At 41.7% G+C, this 18,599-nt stretch overlaps 1 protein-coding gene across 13 annotated transcripts in view; it reads left to right on the plus strand.

Annotated features, from left to right (window-relative positions):
• KHDRBS3 (KH RNA binding domain containing, signal transduction associated 3) overlaps nucleotides 1-18,599 on the plus strand; it is a 204,554-nt gene that overhangs the window by 53,873 nt on the left and 132,082 nt on the right. For 12 of the 13 annotated variants that reach the window (XR_002175725.3, XR_002175724.3, XM_019931972.3 and 9 more), the window contains one exon: nucleotides 16,274-16,392. Coding sequence is in view for 11 of the 13 variants with exons in the window: in XM_073794788.1 (XP_073650889.1) it covers nucleotides 16,274-16,392 (119 nt within the window). In the remaining 2 variants the exon portion in view is untranslated. Of the gene's footprint in view, nucleotides 1-11,223; nucleotides 11,355-16,273; nucleotides 16,393-18,599 lie in introns of those variants that run through there. The other variant, XM_019931973.3, reaches the window with a different exon arrangement.

An 18,599-nucleotide genomic window follows, 5' to 3' on the forward strand; every position in this document is an offset into this window, starting at 1 on the left:
CCGAGGCCGCTTCTCTTCTTCTGGACCGTGAAGGCCTTCCTGCTCCTGCCCCGTGTCAGTGCCTCCCGAGGCTCCAGTCCTGACGGGAGAGCTGCTCACCCAGCAGAGCGCTGGGAGTCTGTCTGCAGTCTCCCCGCCTTCTCAGCCGCATCACCAGGTGCTCCCGCCTTTGCACCACGTGGGTTTGTTGCACTCTGCTGCTCGGTGGCTTTGCAGACATCACCACGGCCCTGTGTGCATGGGGCGGCTCGTGTGCCCCCCTGCATAGGGCTCCCCTGCACGGAGCCAGGCCCGTTCGTTCAGGGCCAGCTGCGGGACCGCCTGTCCGGAAGTTCCCCTTGATCTGCTGACCTGGAAGTGTTTGCTGTGTCCCTTAAGTTTTGTAATACTTCATTTGTACTTAAAATGCAAACTTCACACTGTGAGTAGCCACGTGTAGGCTTTCCTAGAGTATGTATTTCCTGAGAGTAGAGTCGGTATCATTGTGTTACACAGTAGCGTGCCCAGCGCTTACTGAGCCTGGCGGCCTGGCTCCAGAGTCCGTGTGCGCTTCTCCAGCTGCTGCCCACGGACGGTAGGTGTTTGCTAGGGAGCGCGGCTGGCATGTTGTCCGCACTCAGGAACTGGTTGTTGAATGACCAAGAAGTGTCCGAACTTCGTGGCACCTCTTTCTGCAGTCACAGGCCTTTTCACTTCCTGTCTAGGTTTAGCTGTATTCTAGATCTGTGCTGGGGTGGCTTCTAGCCACTTGGGGCTATTTACATTTAAATTTTAATTCATTCATTCATTACAATGAAACAGAAGTGAACATTCGGTTCTCCAGCCACACAAGCTGCACCTCGGGTGCTCGGGAGCCGTTTCCACCCTCACAGAGGTTCCCCCAGGACGGCGCTGGTCCAGGTGGGTCTGACTCCCGTCTGAGTGGTCCCTGCGCACATGTGGAATGACTGTGTGCTGTGCTTCTAGCCTGGGAGTCACGTGGCAGACCAGTGTCCTGTGTCAGAGTCATCCCAGAAGCACAGTTTTCTGCACACCTTGTGCAAATGCACGGTTCTGTGAGCTGTAGCAGGGAAAGTGTCCTTTACCCAGCACACCACCCTCACTGCTCTGCGGAGGGAGCAGATCTGCTTTTCCTACAGAGCCCTGAGTTTAGAGAGCCGGCCGAGCCCTGAAGGGCAAAGGGAAGGTCTAACCTGCCATCCCTCTGTTAACTGCAGTTGGAAAGCTTCCCTGTAAGGACCGATGGCCCTGCAGCTTGCTTACTTATCCCACTTAGAGGGACCCTCCCTCCCACACAGGAATCACCTCGGGGCCCTTGCTGTGTGGTCCCCCTGATGTTTGCGTAGCTCTTTCCGGTGGTCTCTATTTCCACCTCAACTGTGTGAGGTAATAGGGAGTCCTCATTTGACAGGCAATGAAACTGAGTTTCAGAGAGAGGATAAGCAACTCACCCAAGTGAATCCTAAGCAAGGAGTGAGTTAGGACAGAGGACTTAAGGCCCTCCGACCTCATGTTCAGAGAGCTCCTGATTTGACCGTTGGTGCCCAGACCCTGCCCAGGGGCGGCACGACCACGAGTGACCAGATTTCTCACTACAAGAGGATCTAGATGACTGTGACTATGATTTCTTCTGATGATCTTTGCTTTAATTATATCAATATTTAAATTTTCATTAAATTTGTATTAGCCTTCTCTTCATATATGCCTCTGCTTGAATTAATATACAGAAATCTGGAGTGTGCAGGAGGCGAGAATTTGTTGTGTGTGGCGTCGAGGCAGGGCACTTGAGGTGTATCATCAATCCCCGCAGCTCCAGCCGTAGGTCTCAGTATCCCTAATTGATAGTCCAGGGGACTGAGAGCCCGCTGACTCGCTTAGTTTTTCCCAGTGTCATAGTGTAAGTAAGTGCTGGTCTGTGATTTGAACCCATGTTTTTATTACTTCAAGTCTCACTAAATTAAGCTCTTCTTTCCATATCATCATTAAATTATACACTCTCAATGCAGGTGTCAAAGAGCTAGACAGTCGTGCCTGTCTGCAGGCTGTGGGTTAATGGGCTGCTCTGGGAGTGCCATGAGCAAAAACAGGTGAGAGAATAACTCGATTAAGCATTCACTTCGGGCTATTTTTGAACTCTCCTCTGAGCAGCTTAATTTTACATTCATTTTATGCTCATGTTTTGGCTTCATTTGTTCCCAAGCTTGAGATCATGGAATTTAAAGGACTTGGCTGGTTGTAGCATTTGTATGTAATACCTGTAATACAGTCTCTTTGTCAGAGGCATAATTAACAATATGATTTGTACATCTCCTGCCTTCTGGTATTCACAGTACCAGACTTAATTAGTTTGTAAACTTAATTAGTTCTTGGAATAGCAAATGTTTTGAAGATGATAAACACTTTCCCTCTGAATAATGTGTTGAATGGTTATATATTCGTGCAAGTTTACTCTATGCGTCTCAAATTAGGGTACCGATAGGTCTGCTTCTCAAGGTAAACATCACCTGCAGTTGCCTAGTCCCAGATTACATTGTCTTCCTGTGCTTTTCACAAGGGAAGTCAGAGATGTAGCTCAGATAATTCAGCCTCCAGGATATTCATTACATTACCCTGAATGGAGACCGTCTATGCTAATGTCATTACGTAGGTGCCGTTTTCCCACACACTGATGATCATGGTGGTATATGCTGCAGGGGGAGTGGGGAGTAACAGGCACACCACTCCCACAGTGCTTGAGTTACCTCCTGTTCTCAGCTCTCCAAGATGTGGCTGAGACCCAGGAAGCAAGCGAGGATGCGCTCTCAGCAGGTGAAAGAGATGCTGCCCAGGAAGGCCTTCTTACCATTCATAAATCACTGGTCTGAAAATGTTTATTGGGTTTCCAAGTAATAATGAACTAGAAGCATCAAATTGGAAGGTGCTGATGCCATTAGATTAGTGACTTCCACCCCCCAGACTTGGGGATAGGTCACACAAACCTAGGTTTCCCCCCAATTTTACACACGCAGAAAGGAGGGCTCAGCGAAGCTAGTGACTTGCCAGAGACTCTCCTGTGGTCAGGCTGGGGCTGCCCCCCGACCCCTGTGTCCTCCTCACCACTTCACTGCCTGCCTGGTTTGTGGCTGATGGGGGCCCAGCGTGGTGCCTGCCACGTAGTACTGAGACGTCCAGCCTGTGGAGTCCAGGGACTCTCCACTGTACTTCCAGGAGCTTACCAAGGTGGTGTGTCCGTCAGCATCTAGTCAGGTAAACAGGAATCACAGCAGGCATTGTAACAAAGGAGATTTAATGTAGAGGATTGGTTAGGGAGGTGCTAGAAGACTGAAAAAGCAAATGAGGAATACTGAAGTAACAGAAATAGTAACACAGGCTGTGCCGCGAGCCAGCGCCATCAGGGCTGGAGACACAAAGAGAAGACGCGTAGGAGGAAGTGTTCTGTGGAGCTGGGGCCAAGGCCCGTTGAGTCTGGCTACTCAGGAGCTTGTAAAGGAGCTCAGAGGGCTGGGACTCGGGCCTCTGAGGAGAGGGTCCCGGCTTGCTGAGGAGGTGCAGAGAATGTGGGGGAAATGTGGAAATCAGTCATGCCAGAATTTGGAAGCCCTGTTCTGTATGCTGCCAGGAGCCTGGAGCAAAACGGAAGGGATGGTGCCCCTGCCTCCCTCCTCTGGCACCCCAGATGCAGGAGCCATAGGGAAGCGCCGGCAGCGGAGAAACGGGGCTGGTAGATTCCCTGCCCAGCCTTCCCGATGGGGTGTATGGAGCTGAGATGATAGCTTAGTAACTGGCATAGATGGTTTGCTTATGGAAATGAAAGATAGGTGACTTCCGTTTTGCTTAATTTGAACCTTGGGTGTTCTTAAAAGTTCATCAAGTCTTACTGGGCCTTTCCGTGAAGAATATCATCATTCATTCTCACTCAACAAGTATTTTTTGAATGCATGTTATATTAATGATGAAGAGCCAGGTACTGGGCATGTGATGATTAATAACACAGTGTTATTTGTATAAGAGCTAGTCAGTGAGACAGATGACAGGGACGTGTATAAATCTCAGGGTCGAGAGGAACCTTCAAGTTCAGCTTGCCATCAGGCGTTTGAATCCTCTCTAGAACATTCCTGCCAAGTGGGTCCAGCCTGTGCTGGTCAGGCCTCTATAGATGAACTTAAAATCTCTTCAGGGTAGCTAGTTCCCTCTTCAGAAAATGCTGTTTTTAGAATCTTCATCTCTAAAATGAGTGGTAGCTCCTTTCTCTATCTCTGCCTTTTAGTTTTAATTCTATGCCACTGGCCTTCTTACCGACCAAATCTAATCTCTCTTTGGTATGACATGCAGAAATAATTGTATATAAGTTAATGATTCTCTCCTGAATCATTTATCCTTTAGGATAAGCATTTCAGTTATTTCAGTTGGTTTTTTTAGATAGTACTTTTCAATTTTTCCCATTATTTCCTCCCTTATAGAGCCTTTTAGACTTCTTTTTTTCCTCTAATCGTCCTCCTCCTGTCATCCCCCTTCCCCGATGAAATAGTGATACTTTACATGTACTGTATATCTGATTATGTATGGGGACCATTTGGTGAGCCAGTAACCATTGTTGCTGTGAAAATTGGTAGATTCTTGAAAGTCTAGGGGAACACTTCTCTGGATTCCTGTCCATGTTATTAGTCTCTGTGTTCTCATCTTAGTTTGTTACTCGTTCATAGAATAGATCAATAAGTTATCCCACCTCTGTGTTTTAAGAAAAGAGAATAGAGGACAGTCAGACGTTAACCTAACATGCTAGTTGTTAGTTTTCGTCAAAGTAATGCTCTGTATTTATCCTTTGATTGTGTCTCATTTACCTGGGTAGGCCGTGCAGTGCAGTTCTGTGAAGTTAAAAGTTATCTGTATTTTCAGCCTCAAAATAGATGGCCCAGTTGTCAGTAGATTTGACAGGTGGAACCCACTAGAGTGCATGATTGCTTAACCAGATACTTCATGGTTGAAGGACAAAATGAAAACAGAAGAATGCTGTTTACTGGCCTCAGTGTAGTTATCTTTCTGTAAGACCCTAGATGATTTTAATGTACAGCTTGGTCTAGAACGTGAAGATCTATATGTAACTTGACAAATCCCTTTAAGAAAACCCCCAGTGGGAATGTCCACCGTGGAGAGATAGCATCTGACTCATAAGGAGAAGGAAAATATGAAATGTGACTGGAGAAAGACCTAGTACGGGTAACACATCCTGGCTTTAAATTGATGTGGGAAGGTGTCCTCATTTTCAATACTTGTATGTATCTGTGTAGAGATATATCCTGTCCTCAGAGGCTGTGACTATTAAATAGTGTGTACAGCTGGATTGTTTATCAGTGTTTTAACTTTCTATGATGATTAAATCTAAGTGACAAAATTGTTTCTGCTGTAATTGTATTTTGTTTTTAAAAAGTGTTTTATGCTTGTTCGGCAGTTTTTAGGTAGCTTAGAAAAGCATTGAGTTGTGAGGGAAATATAGTATTCTAGGCATCTTGTATGTTTTTGTGGGGTTTTTTTGCGGTACGCGGGCCTCTCACTGTTGTGGCCTCTCCCGTTGCGGAGCACAGGCTCCGGATGCGCAGGCTCAGCGGCCATGGCTCACGGGCCCAGCCGCTCCGCGGCATGTGGGATCCTCTCGGTCCGGGGCACGAACCCGTGTCCCCTGCATCGGCAGGCGGACTCTCAAGCACTGCGCCACCAGGGAAGCCCTCTTGTATGTTTTGTACTAATATTAAGCTGCATTTTTTTTTTAGTGACGTTTATTACTCTAGCATATCTCTCATGATTTCGTCAATATGCCTTTTAAACAGCATCAGAGTCAGTGTTCTTGGGGATCTGGTTGTAATCCTTGATCATGCTATTTATTTTTAGAATTATTTTTATAAAGGTGAACCTGTAAGTAATCATTATATGAAAAAATAGGATTTCATGTCTTAAGGATTATTTTCCCCCAGTTATTCTAACTCTTTGCTGCATAAATAGAGACTGGCTATGATTCTGAAACTGACCTAAAAATGTAGAGCCAAAGCATGATCGTATCCTACTTTGAATTTATTTTGAACAGTCTGTCACACCCACAGAGTTTGTATTATTGTATATCTAACCAATAGAAAATATTCATTGGTAATCTTATTAGATATGAAAGTAAAGGAGAGCAAAATGCTTGTATTATATGGCTGTTATAGAATATCATTAGTACAGTCATATTTCTATCCCAAAGTGTGATAATGCCTGCGGGATAAATGAGAAAGACATTGACTCTTCACACAAAGGAAATGGGTTTTATAGCGAGTGCAGTCTGAACAGAACTAATCTCTTTCTTGGATCATTACTTCACCTAATCATAAAACCTTTTTTTAATTCAAATCCTTGCAGGGCTCTAATTGGTGACCTCTGGAGCCTGATAATTGTTTAAGATAGCTGGTCTTTTGCAGTATACTTAATGATGTTTGCAATTAAAAGTGAGAAATGTGGTTTAACCCTTAGGCAGGTAAAACTAAACAGTAGATTTTCCTTTTCTTGTCTTTAGTAGTTAATCCCATTCCTCCTCCCAATAGTTACTGACTTAAGTCATTATTGACTTCAATTAACCTGATGTATTGTTGTCTTCATTTAGTCTGTGGGTTTACCGAATCTTCATTTGACAAATGCATTGGGATACAGTAAGAATAATCCTGGGCTTCCCTGGTGGTGCAGTAGTTAAGAATCCGCCTGCTAACGCAGGGGACATGGGTTCGAGCCCTGGCCCGGGAAGATCCCACATGCCGCGGAGCAACCAAGCCCCTTCGCCACAACTACTGACCCTGCGGCTGTGCTCTAGAGCCCGCGGGCCACAACTGCTGAAGCCCACGGGCCTAGATCCCGTGCTCCGCAACAAGAGAAGCCACCGCAGTGAGAGGCCCGCGCACCGCAATGAAGAGTAGCCCCTGCTCGCCGCAACTAGAGAAAAACCCATGCTCAGCAAAGAAGACACAATGCAGCCAAAAATAAATAAAATAAAATAAAAAAGAGTAATCCTGAATCTTTTGGAATTGGTCAGTTTGTGTTGGCAAGAACTCCTAGCCTCTTCTTTCTCTGTTGTCTAGGTTCATCTTTCTGCCTTTTTTGGGTGATTTAAGTAGAAGCTGAGACATTTCCTTGCAACCAGTTTCAATAAATACTTATTTCAGAACTTTCCTTACTACCAGATGAAAGTGAGTCAAGAGAGAAATTTGCCAGTGTTAACCATTAGGACTGGTAAAACTGGGGGACCCTGAGCCCTGATCTTTTGTTGTGCCTAGAAGCATCCTGGAAATTAGTTTGCGCTGTTGTACTTTTATTATGTCTTTGTCTTCCTCTGTTGCTCCTGTTATGTTTCTCAGTAAACAGCGGGTATTCAGTGAATGCAGTTGACTGACTATTCCTATAAAATTCTGTTCGTATATTGGAGGTGGAATTTAATCTGTTATGTTACCTGTTGGCTCAGGAGGTTTTGTTTTGTTTTGAAGTGTCGACAGAAATTAATCAGTCAATCTGAAATTTTATTTGAGCCAAATTGAGGGTTATAACCCAGGAACAACCTCTCAGAAAGTTCTGGGAACTGTTCTGCCGGTCAGGCTCCAGAGGTCACGTATATAAACCAAAGCGCAGTTATATACGTGTTTGAGACAGAGGGCTGTATTCTAAATGATGTATTATTGACAGTTTACACAATCCAGATCTCAGCTTACAAAGCAGGTAGTGGGCCACGGGTCAGCGTGACCCCTTACAAGATTCAGAAGGAAGGGTATCTTTTAAGGAGTTGTCCTGTGGATTCTAGAATGTTGCTCCTCATGGTTGAGCAGGTATTTCTGCCAGTGGGGAGGTTTGGTTGATGCCTAATGCAGTTCCACAATGCACAGTAGAGGGGAGACAGGAGGCCAAAGGGCAGAGAAACCTTTCTATGTTTCAAGTTTTCTTTTCTTGCCATAAAATATGAATTTTATTTCACAGAAGCCAGTTGTGAGTATTTTGAGGGAGAAGCAAACCTTTTGAGAGTCAGAGAATCCTGCAGTCAGACTTTAGCTCTGCCACTTACTAGGTGTACAGGAGAAAAGGGGGTGGTAATTCCTGTCCCAGCGCTCTGAGAAGTTCTGTGGCCTTCGTGTGTGCAACCAGGGTAGTGTCTAGAATACTGTAATTGTTCAACTTGTTAGATTCCTTCTACCAATTTTGAGGAACATCTCACCTCTGATGTACATTCCTTGGTGTTTATGGTTTTAAAATTATAAAAACCCTTTGCGGGCTTCCCTGGTGGTGCAGTGGCTGAGAATCTGCCTGCTAATGCAGGGGACACGGGTTCGAGCCCTGGTCTGGGAGGATCCCACATGCCGCGGAGCAACTGGGCCCGTGAGCCACAACTACTGAGCCTGCGCGTCCGGAGCTTGTGCTCCACAACAAGAGAGGCCGTGATAGGGAGAGGCCCGCGCACCGCGATGAAGAGTGGCCCCCGCTTGCCGCAACTAGAGAAAGCCCTCGCACAGAAATGAAGACCCAGCACAACAAAAAATAAATTAATTAAAAAAAAAAATCCTTAAGCTTTCCCATTGCCATTACTAATAAGGCTCAAACTCTCTTAAAAACACACACACACACACACACACAAACCTTTGCAATCAGAAGTTTATTTTGAAAATTGTTAGACTTTAGTACCAAAATCCAGTGACCTCCTCATTTCTGAAGGTCTTTGAGTCTTTCCCCTTGTTTAGATGATAAATTTACATTTCACTGGGGCATTGAATGATCAACATGTCTTATCTTTGTATTTTTTTTCTGCCATGATGCCTTTTTTTTGGTGAATGACTGCATATATTTAAGGGGATGAAAAGGGGCCAGTACACTGGAAGCATGTTTTCTCTCTTAAAAATAATTTGGTAAAATTTGTTACAATAATTCTGAGTAGTGCTCAGAGTTTTTTAGTTAACCTTGATTTGAATTTGTAGAATCATATTGCTTTCACAAATTCTTCTTGAAATCCGTTCTACAGTGAGATACGTGTAAATCAGTCATCACAATTTAGGCTTTGTATTGAGTAAACAAGAATAACCTGTATTTGCATTATGTGTTATAGTTTTCAAAGCACTTTGATAAACATCATTTCTTTTGATACTTGTAATAACTTGGTTAGTTTCCCCCAGAACTAAGTAATAATCCAAAGAATTTTTTCTCACTCAAAATCAAGATCCCTTTACTACAGTGATACTAAGAAACTGGAGGGGAGCATGGCTTTAGAAATCAGGTACACTGGGGTTGGAATCCTAGATCCGGGCCTGCTCTGGGATCTTAGCTAAATCACTGGATTCTGTAAGCAGCTGTTTCCTTTCTGTAAAATGAAGATTACATCTACTCTGCTGCATGGTTACAAGGATTAAATACCTGGACAATAGTCAGTAAATAAATTCCAGCTGCCAGTATTATTGTTATATTCTTGTTAATTATCCATGATGGGTAGAATTACAGTTGACTATTGAACAACATGGGTTTGGACTGTGCAGGTCCGCTTTTACGCAGATTTTTTTAAGAATAGAAAATAATGGTTTTCTCCGCAGGTGCGGAACCGTGGATACAGAGGAACTGTGGGTACGGAGGGCCAACTATAAGTTACATACGGAGTTTGGACTGTGGGGAGGATCAGCGCCCTCGACCCCTCCTTGTTCTAGGGTCAGCTGTAATTCCCTCCTCTCTCCCTCCCTCCTTATCAATCTTACTTTTCCTCCCTGGAGGAATTTGACTGTCATTTCCTTGTGTGTATGTTTTAATCTTACGCCTTGTGTATGTATTTAAGGAGACTTTGCGTACAACTATTAACACTGTCTTGTCTTCATAAAAAGAGGTTTACTTCCAAGCATTTTAATATTTAAAGTATTGACTGTTTTTTGCTCCCCGGATGGTATATTTTTGTGTATTTATGATGAGCTTATTCTTACCAGATAGTGATATGCATCTCTATTCTGCTGTGCCGTTTATTTCTGTTTATGGAAGATTATTTGCAAGATCATGAGCTGTATGAATCAGTCTAGTCTGGGCAGGTTTTAGTGTACTAAACTCTGGTTTGAATCTAATAGGTGTTCTGTTAGGTTTGGTTTGCTTAAATAAAATAATTCCGTTGTGAAAACATTTGTCATGTTGGAGGTTAAGGAATATCTTTTCTGACCAGAAGGCATAATAACATTTTAGTAATCTGTCAAACAGAATTTACAATGGCTGTGAACACTATATATATTTTAAGATCATTTTAAATCCTCCAACTAGGCTCTTGTATTATTTTGAAATAGCTGTCTGAATGTGGAGCATGTAGGTATTATCATTCTGCTTATGTGGACTTCTTGTTTCATTATAGATCCAGGCTAACCCCTGTCCTTTAGTAAGTTCACACATAGTTAAGGTCCTTGGGAAAGGGCGGGGGGCAGCTTTTGACCATATTACTGTCTGCCCTAGTAGTTAATTGTGCAGGCTGATTTGCATTATTTATACTTATCTGAACCTTTCATGAATTTTTATTACATAGCTTTTAAACAGCTAATGAAACAGGCTTTAACGTTAGCTGAATCTTAGCGTGAATCCTGCCTTGGTACTTACGAACTGTCCAACCTTTGGCAAGCTTCGAACCCATTTGAATCCTCAGGGTCTTATTCTGTAAAATGAAGGTGATAGATCATAAGTTCATTAGAATAAAGAGAGACCTTAAGTCAAACATGCAGCCCTTAACCTGGTGAACCATTGTCAACAAAGTCATGATAATTATTATTTACTTAGTACTGTCGTAATAAGTGATCTCTAAAATGATTTTCGTTACTTTTCAGTATTTTGCTGTGTAATATTATATGTGGTGTAAGCCCAAAAGGAAACTTTTGTATGTATCGGAGGCATCAGACACTGTTTAAAGCTTCCTTCAGTTACCAAAGATGTGGGGCTGGACTGCTGATTTTTGCCTCACCAGTTCCTCTTTCACCCTCCTCCGCTCTGTGCCCGGGGCTGATGTGGGTGCCTGAGGGCTGCATCAGCAGACACTGTCACCCTCTGGCTTCTGCTTGGGTTGCCCCTCCCCCGTGGAGCCACCAGCAGCAGGTCTGCAGGAGGAAGTGAGATCCCAGTGTGTGTTCTCTTTGGCTTCCCCCCTGTTAGGTTAGCACAGGCTGGCTGCTTCCTCTGGGGAAGTTGCAAGCCCTGCCAGGCTGCCCTCTCCGTGCAGTCTCTCGTTCCCTTTCCTTGCCCCTTCCTGCCTCCCAGCTTTGTTGGGACCACGAAAGGAGTTAAGTGTGGGGAGGGGACTGGCAGTCTGTTGGAGAAGACAGACATTTAGTAGGAAGTTAACACCTGTGGTGAGTATCATGCTGGAACGCTGCGTTGTTTTGGGTAACTAGTCTGGGAATTCAAAGACAGTCTTTCTAGGAAGTGGAATCTAGGCCGAGGCACCAAAGAGAAGGCTGTTATTCCAGGAAAAGTCCCCAGAAGTGTTCCAGTCTTGGGGAACAAGTGCAGAAGCCTGAACCTCGGTGAGCTGGTGCTTTAGAAGCCGTGAAAAGCTGGGCATTAGGTTAGGGGTAGAGGGCAAGGGAGGGGAGAGGTGTGCAGGCACGCCTGTGTGTTTGCTCCAGCCCGGATGTCCTGTGGGCTTGATGCCTCCTCTGAATACGAAGGGTTTGCCTCTCTGATGGCTTTCTGTCCAAATAGAAATAAGCCCTCTAGTTGCATCCCTCATGCGCTGTTCATGGGACAGATTGTCTTATCATCCAGCTGTGATGTCATCTGCGCTCTCTCTCCACACTCCATCCATTCCATTTCTGCTCAGGCCCCCCTTTCCTTGAGGCTGGTGCCCATCACCTCACTCCTTAGCTGACAGCTCTCAGTATCTCCCTGTTGTTACTGGACCCTTAGTAATCAGTGTTGACCTTAAGAACCTGGCCTGCCTTTTCATGCTTTTGTCCTCATTTCTCCTCTGTGTTGGCCGCAGAGAACTACCCCCTCTTCTCACCCTGGTTCTTTCTGCAGGAACCCAGGATGTGGGGTGAGGAAATGGAGTCCATGTCTCAGCTTGTTCACTGACTGGCTCTACAGTGGCAGGAGCTCGTCATGATTACTTGTGTGATTTATTCTATTTTGTACTGTTAAAGGAGAAAAAGTGGGGGGGAGTAAAACTCCGTGTATCAGCTGCACCGTCTAACTGGTCAGATGAGGGAATGTGAACTGGTGTTACCCAGGGTTACTTTATTTCACTGAAGAACTCATCGGCTCTTTGCCTGGCAAACTCTGTTCCTCATCCTTTAAGAACTTAGCACGCATTTGCTAGCTTTTTGAATAATTTTCCAAGTTCCAAAGCTGTTAGTCCCTTTTCTGCAACACTGTGTACATTATATTAAATTCGTTTGTTTACATGCCACAGATTCTGTGTATTTTCTTCCCAGCACCCAGTACAGTTTCTCCAATGTATCAGACCTCAGTCAGTGTTTTTTGGATAGATACCTGTTCCTCTCTCCCTCACTATGTGAACCCCATTGCATTGGAAGTATTATTGGATTCTCAAGATAAAATATTGTGCATGTAGTTTCCAGAAACACATCTGTTGCTTCAAGTGGGATAGGCAGTCCAGGTAAATTCCTCATCACAGTTTCAGTGAAAGAATATTTTAATGAAGCGCTTAAATGAATGATCAAGAGAGAGTCAAGCTCTGGATTTTCAGCCAAGACACAAAATATAAACATGGCAATCTCTGTATACATTCTTATTTTATTCTGTTCCAATATTAAAAAAAAATTCTGCCAAAGTGTTTAAAGATTTAAAATTTGAAGGGTAAAATATTCACATAATTCAAAATTTTAAAACAATGTAAAAGAGAGATACCGCGAAAGACCTATTCCTGTTTCTTATCCACTGCATTTCCCCCTTGACAGTTAATCACTGTTACTCGTTTCTTATATAGAAGAAGTGAGCTATTTTCTGTGCATATACAAATGAATATGAACATATATTCTTACACTGTTTTACACTGTGTGTGTACGTGTACTAAACAGTTATTTGGTGGAGACCTTTTCCTATCAGAACATAAAGAGTTTCCTGACGTTGTAAAGTGGCTGTATGTGATTTCGTTGTATGGCTGCGCCCTAGCTTAGTAACCAGGTTCTTAATTATAGACATTTAGGTGATTTCCAGTGCTTTGCTATTAAAGACAGTGCTTTAAATGGATAACTTTGTATGTAATATTTTATAATCTATCCAAGTATATTTGTAGGGTAAATTTGTAGAAATGGAGTTGCTGGGACAAAGGAAAATGTCAATTTAGATGTGTTTGATTCTGTGAGAGAATTTAAGCAGGTTTTTTTTTGTTTTTTTTGTTTTTGTTTTTGTTTTTTTGCGGTACGCGGGCCTCTCACTGTCGTGGCCTCTCCCATTGCGGAGCACAGGCTCCAGACGCGCAGGCTCAGCGGCCATGGCTCACGGGCCCAGCGAGATCCTCCCGGACCGGGGCACAAACCCGCGTCCCCTGCATCAGCAGACGAACTCTCAACCACTGTGCCACCAGGGAAGCCCTTAAGCAGTTTTAATGAAAATTCACTAGTTTTTCTTACATTGGAAATTTAACTTATTTAAATTCAAAGATTATTTTGCTGTGTTTTAGAGGATTAGTGGATTTTAGTATATTTGGTAGGCTAAAATGTAAGTGGCCATTGCTTAGGGAGGCTCCGTACGGGACCAAGACAAAAACAAAAAGAAATGGAAAAACAAAAGCCAAAAAAGACACAACTGACACTAGATTCCCAGGTTGACAGAAATTTGGTGTCCATGATTTGAAAGCATAGCATTTTAATCCCCTCCATCATCTAAAACCTAATCACACATTTGCTTATTATTTCTGCACTGGGAGATGGCATTGGTACATTAAACTGTATGTAACAAATGTAATCTAGGGATTAGTGAAAGTCAGATCCCCTATGTGTTCCACCTTGAACATTTGGCTGGATTTTCTGTGGTTGACCTTCATATGCTCCAATTTACTAAAAGGTTAAATCCACCTTGGTAGGTGTCCAGTGCCTTCCCTTCCCTAAGGAAGACCGGAGGGGTAGTAGCCTGAGTTTTAGAATATGAAACTCCCAGTTAGGGACAGTTTCAAGATTTCATTAAATCATCTTGTACACTTCTGTTACTTTGCATATTACTTTATTGGACTTCATAAAAACATCAACCTACTTATAATCTTCAATCAAGCAGAAAATGCAAAATTGTTGATTGAACAACGCCTAAAAAAACAGAAGTTTTGAGCAGTTCTGAATGTTACCACAGGAGGTCACAGGGGCCTGAGCTGTGCTGAAAACCAGATCTGTTTGATGCCAGTGACAGGAATGGGGCTCTTTCCATTGCTATGTGGTGTGTTAGGTCCAGTACATGCAGACCTACATGCTTTAACAGGACATCGGGCTTTAAACTTTTTTCTTAAATAAATCTTAAACAGTGAAATATTATATTTCATCATATTTCAAAGCTTACTTAATGTAACAACTAGGTATTTTAGCAATATAAGATTTGCAAAGTTGACTGGAGAGGAAATGAGGTATTTTATATATTTTTTCTTTTAAATTTTACTTTCCTCTTTAAAATCATAGATATATCTCAACCTTTAATATATGGTAAAATATATATTTTTTTCTAATTTTTTAATCTTACCTTTATGACTTTCCATGTTACTTCAAATGTTAAACGTCACTGATGCAAGGAATAACATTTTGAGTGCTGATTAGGGAATTAAATATTAAATTATGCATCTAAGTTCTCAAAATTATAAAAATGCTTTGTTATTTAAAAAGAAGATAGGTAGTTAAATATTTTGACAAATGTATACATAACATTAAAAATCCTTTTTTCTGGTAAGTTTCAGTGTACCTAATTCTGTTAAATCTTCTAACTCGCTAAAGGTACTCCCAATTATAGCATAAATGGATAAATAAAAATAAAATGTGGAACTTATTTTCTTCTACTGATTAAAGCTGAAGTCAGTGGAGCAGGTGACATGTGACTTATTGCTTTTTACTGAGGAAAACAAAGCTAATTTAGCTCATATCCACCGTTAGTTCTACAATTTTCAAACAGATTGTATATGTGCATGCCTGTGTGCTGATTTATTCATGGAAAATTTCTGAAAGAGTATATAACATTCTTTATTATTACCTCTGGAGTATGGGTATAGGAGAAGCTTTCTTTTACTTTTATATTCTGTGATACTGTTTTAACTTTTCACCATATGTATATTTTATTTTTATAGAAAAATGTCAAAATTAAAAGTACCCTGGAAGAATTTTTTTCCAGCAACAATAACAAGAATCATCTATGTAAACGTTTACATTTCACATACTTCTGTTTCAGTGTATATTGTTCCCATGCAGATTCTATATAGAATGATCAGTGTTACAGGATCAAAACTTAGGATAATACAAGAAAGGAAACAAAATGATCAGCTCATTTGGAGACTTAGTAATTATCTTTATTTTTAGAAGCTTTGGTCGGAAGCTGCAGAGCTAAGCTAGAAATGGTAGTAGCATTGTGCATGAAGTGCTTTGTGAGTATCGTGGTGGGAGGGACTGAGTTTCCCACTGCTGCTGCTGCTGCCCAGTTGAGGAAAGGGACCGTAACACATAAAAGGTAGTATTTAATGTGGTTGAATCTCGAAGGAGATGTGTGACATTGAAATCATCAGAATAACATCACAAGAAGAGAAAAGAGCATTAACAAAGCCATGAGCTTGTGATTGGGCTTGTCACTTGTGAGGAGGGAGGATTTGGTTGGGGAGGTCGACTGACAGAAGGTTGTCCAGGGCTTTTAAGGCCATCTTGGAGAACCCATTCTTGATGGGAAACGCCTTGGAGAGCCAGGCGGGGTTTGATAAATAGGGATGTCGGTGCTTGGTAACGGTGAGCTGAGAATAGTCTCTGGCTTTTCTTTGCCATTTGATCGGCCTTTTCCTAGGATTCCAAAAGGCCCCAAAAAATCTATTTTTATGTTTGTGTTTGTTCCCTTCCATTAGCTTGGGCGATTGAGATTTCACGTTGTAGTGCCCTGGTGTGTGCGTTTTCCCGCTGTACTGGTGGAGAATCATCCAGACAATGGGACATATGTCATTACCTGAAAAAACTGTAGCCATCTGAAGTCCATATTCTGTACTGGGTTTCTTGCCACCGTAGAGCCAAGGAGAACCCCCAGCCTCTGGAGTTCTAAGTCAGACACTTCACAGTTGTCTGTTTTTCTTCCACAGAAATAGAAAAGTTTCACAAAGGAGAAGGCAAGGACGAAGAAAAGTACATTGATGTGGTGATTAATAAGAACATGAAGCTGGGACAGAAAGTGTTGATTCCTGTAAAACAGTTCCCTAAGGTAAGACCGTGAGCCTGCACTGCAGGTGTGTCAGAGCTTATCACAGGGGAGCGCACGCTCCGTTTACGTTCTGTTTGGTGTGTTCTTGAGGTGTTCTCCCTTAGCACGACGCCCCAACACACATACTTTTACAATCAGGTGAAACCTTATTTGGTGATTCTGTCCCTCCTGTTTGGCGTGAGTTGCGGAACTCTAAAATTTATTCTTCTGAGTTACATTTTGGACTTTGGACAGCCTGTTCAACTTCTTCCTGCTGTAGTTTCTTCGTTTGTAAGATAAGGTTGGATTGATAAGAAATAAGGTTATCCATGTTAAATGCTTGGCCATAGGGTTTGGCACATAAATGCTTAAAATATTCCCTAATTATTCTAGAAAAAAGTTTGATTTTTATTCACTGTAAGTGTTATTTTATGACATTTGGCACAGTTACAATAGGTGCTTTAAAGTCTAATTCTAAAATCTTGATCATCTCAGATTTGGCCTAAATTGATCTTCTTTTTACTCTGCTTTTCTTTTTTCTTTCCTCTGAGTGTCCATGTACATGATTTATGCATACTGTTGTATATATTAGTAGTTAATTTCTTTTGATTGCAGCACAATAATCCAGTACCTGACGATACCACAATGTATTTATCCATTTGCCTGGGCAGTTTTCAGTTCGGGGTTATTATAATTAAATTTCTGGGAACCTTTTCGTACGTTTTGTGACCATACGTTTTCATTTATTTTTAGTAACTATTTAGGGTTTAAATTGCTGTGTATTTAGTTTTATAATGAATCGCCATGATTGTTTTCCCAAAGTGGTTGTATTTGTGGCCTTCCTAGAACAGTGCATGCACAGTTGTGGTTGCTCCATATATCTAAATCCATATTTGATGTTGTCAGTCTCCTTAATTGTAGCCATTCTGACAGGGTATTGGTATTTTCTTGTGGTGTTAATTTGCATTTCCCTGTTGATTAATGATTTTGTGTACTTTTTCATGCACTTATTGACCATTTATATATCTTCAATTTTGAAGTCTCTTTTTAGATCTTTTGCCGCTCCCTGAGTGGGCTGTATGTCTTCTTATCATTGAGTTGTAGGAGCTTTTTTTTAATATATCCTGGCTACGGATCTTTTGTTGGATATACGTTTTGTGAATATTTGACTCAGTCTGTGGCTTGCCTATTATTTTCTTAACAGAGTTTTTTGATAAGCAGAAGTTTTAAATTTTGATGACGTCTAATGTATCAAGTTTTTCTTTTATGATTTTACCTTCTGTCAACCAAGAAATCTTTGCCAACCTCAAGGAAATGTTAGAGTCCTTTATAAGTTATAGTCTCCTGTGTTTCCCCTAAAAGCTTTACCATTATAGCTTTTAATTTTACGTCTGTGATCCATCTCAAATTAGTTTTTGTGTATGGTGTGAGAAAGACAGTCAAAATTCATTTTTTCTTCATATGGATATCCAGTTTTTTCAGTACCATTTGCTGAAAGATATTTTCCTCCCACGGATTGTGTTGGCATCTTTGTTGGAAACTGGATGACTGTGTTAAGTGAGGGTCTATTTCTGTACTTTCTGTTTTGCTTCATTGATCTATTTATGGATCATTATGCCAGTACCATACCATCTTCATTACTGTTGCTTTTTATAGTAAGACGTGAAGTTAGGTAATGTAGTCCCTTCAACTTTGTCCTTTTTCAGGATTGCTTGCATATAGATCCTTTGCAATTCTATATAAATTTATTGTTTTATTTTCACAAAACATTCTGCTGGGATTATGATTGCAGTTGCATTGAATCTGTTGATCAGTTTAGGGAGTTCTGACATCTTAACAATATTAAGTCTTCCCTTCCTTGAACATGGTATATCTTTCCATTTAGATTTTTAATTTCTGTCAGTAGTGTTTTGTACTTTTTAGGGTAGAGGTCTTGTCTTTTGTTGAACTTATTCCTAAGTGTTTCATGTTTTTTGAACACTTTTGTAAAGTATTTCGAAATCTTGTTTTCCAATTTTTTTGCCTCTACTATAACCTTTTGCCTCTAGTATAAACCTTGTATTCTGCTACCTTGCTAATAAATTCACTTGTTCTAGCAAGTTGTTTTATAGATTCCTTAGAATATGCTATGTACATAATCATATCATCTGCATAAACAGTTTACTTCTTTCTTCCCAATTTTTATGCTTTTTATTATCTTATTATTGTATTGGCTAGGATCTCTAGTA

Source organism: Tursiops truncatus, chromosome 17 (assembly GCF_011762595.2).
Source record: "Tursiops truncatus isolate mTurTru1 chromosome 17, mTurTru1.mat.Y, whole genome shotgun sequence".
Taxonomy (NCBI): Eukaryota; Metazoa; Chordata; class Mammalia; order Artiodactyla; family Delphinidae; genus Tursiops; species Tursiops truncatus.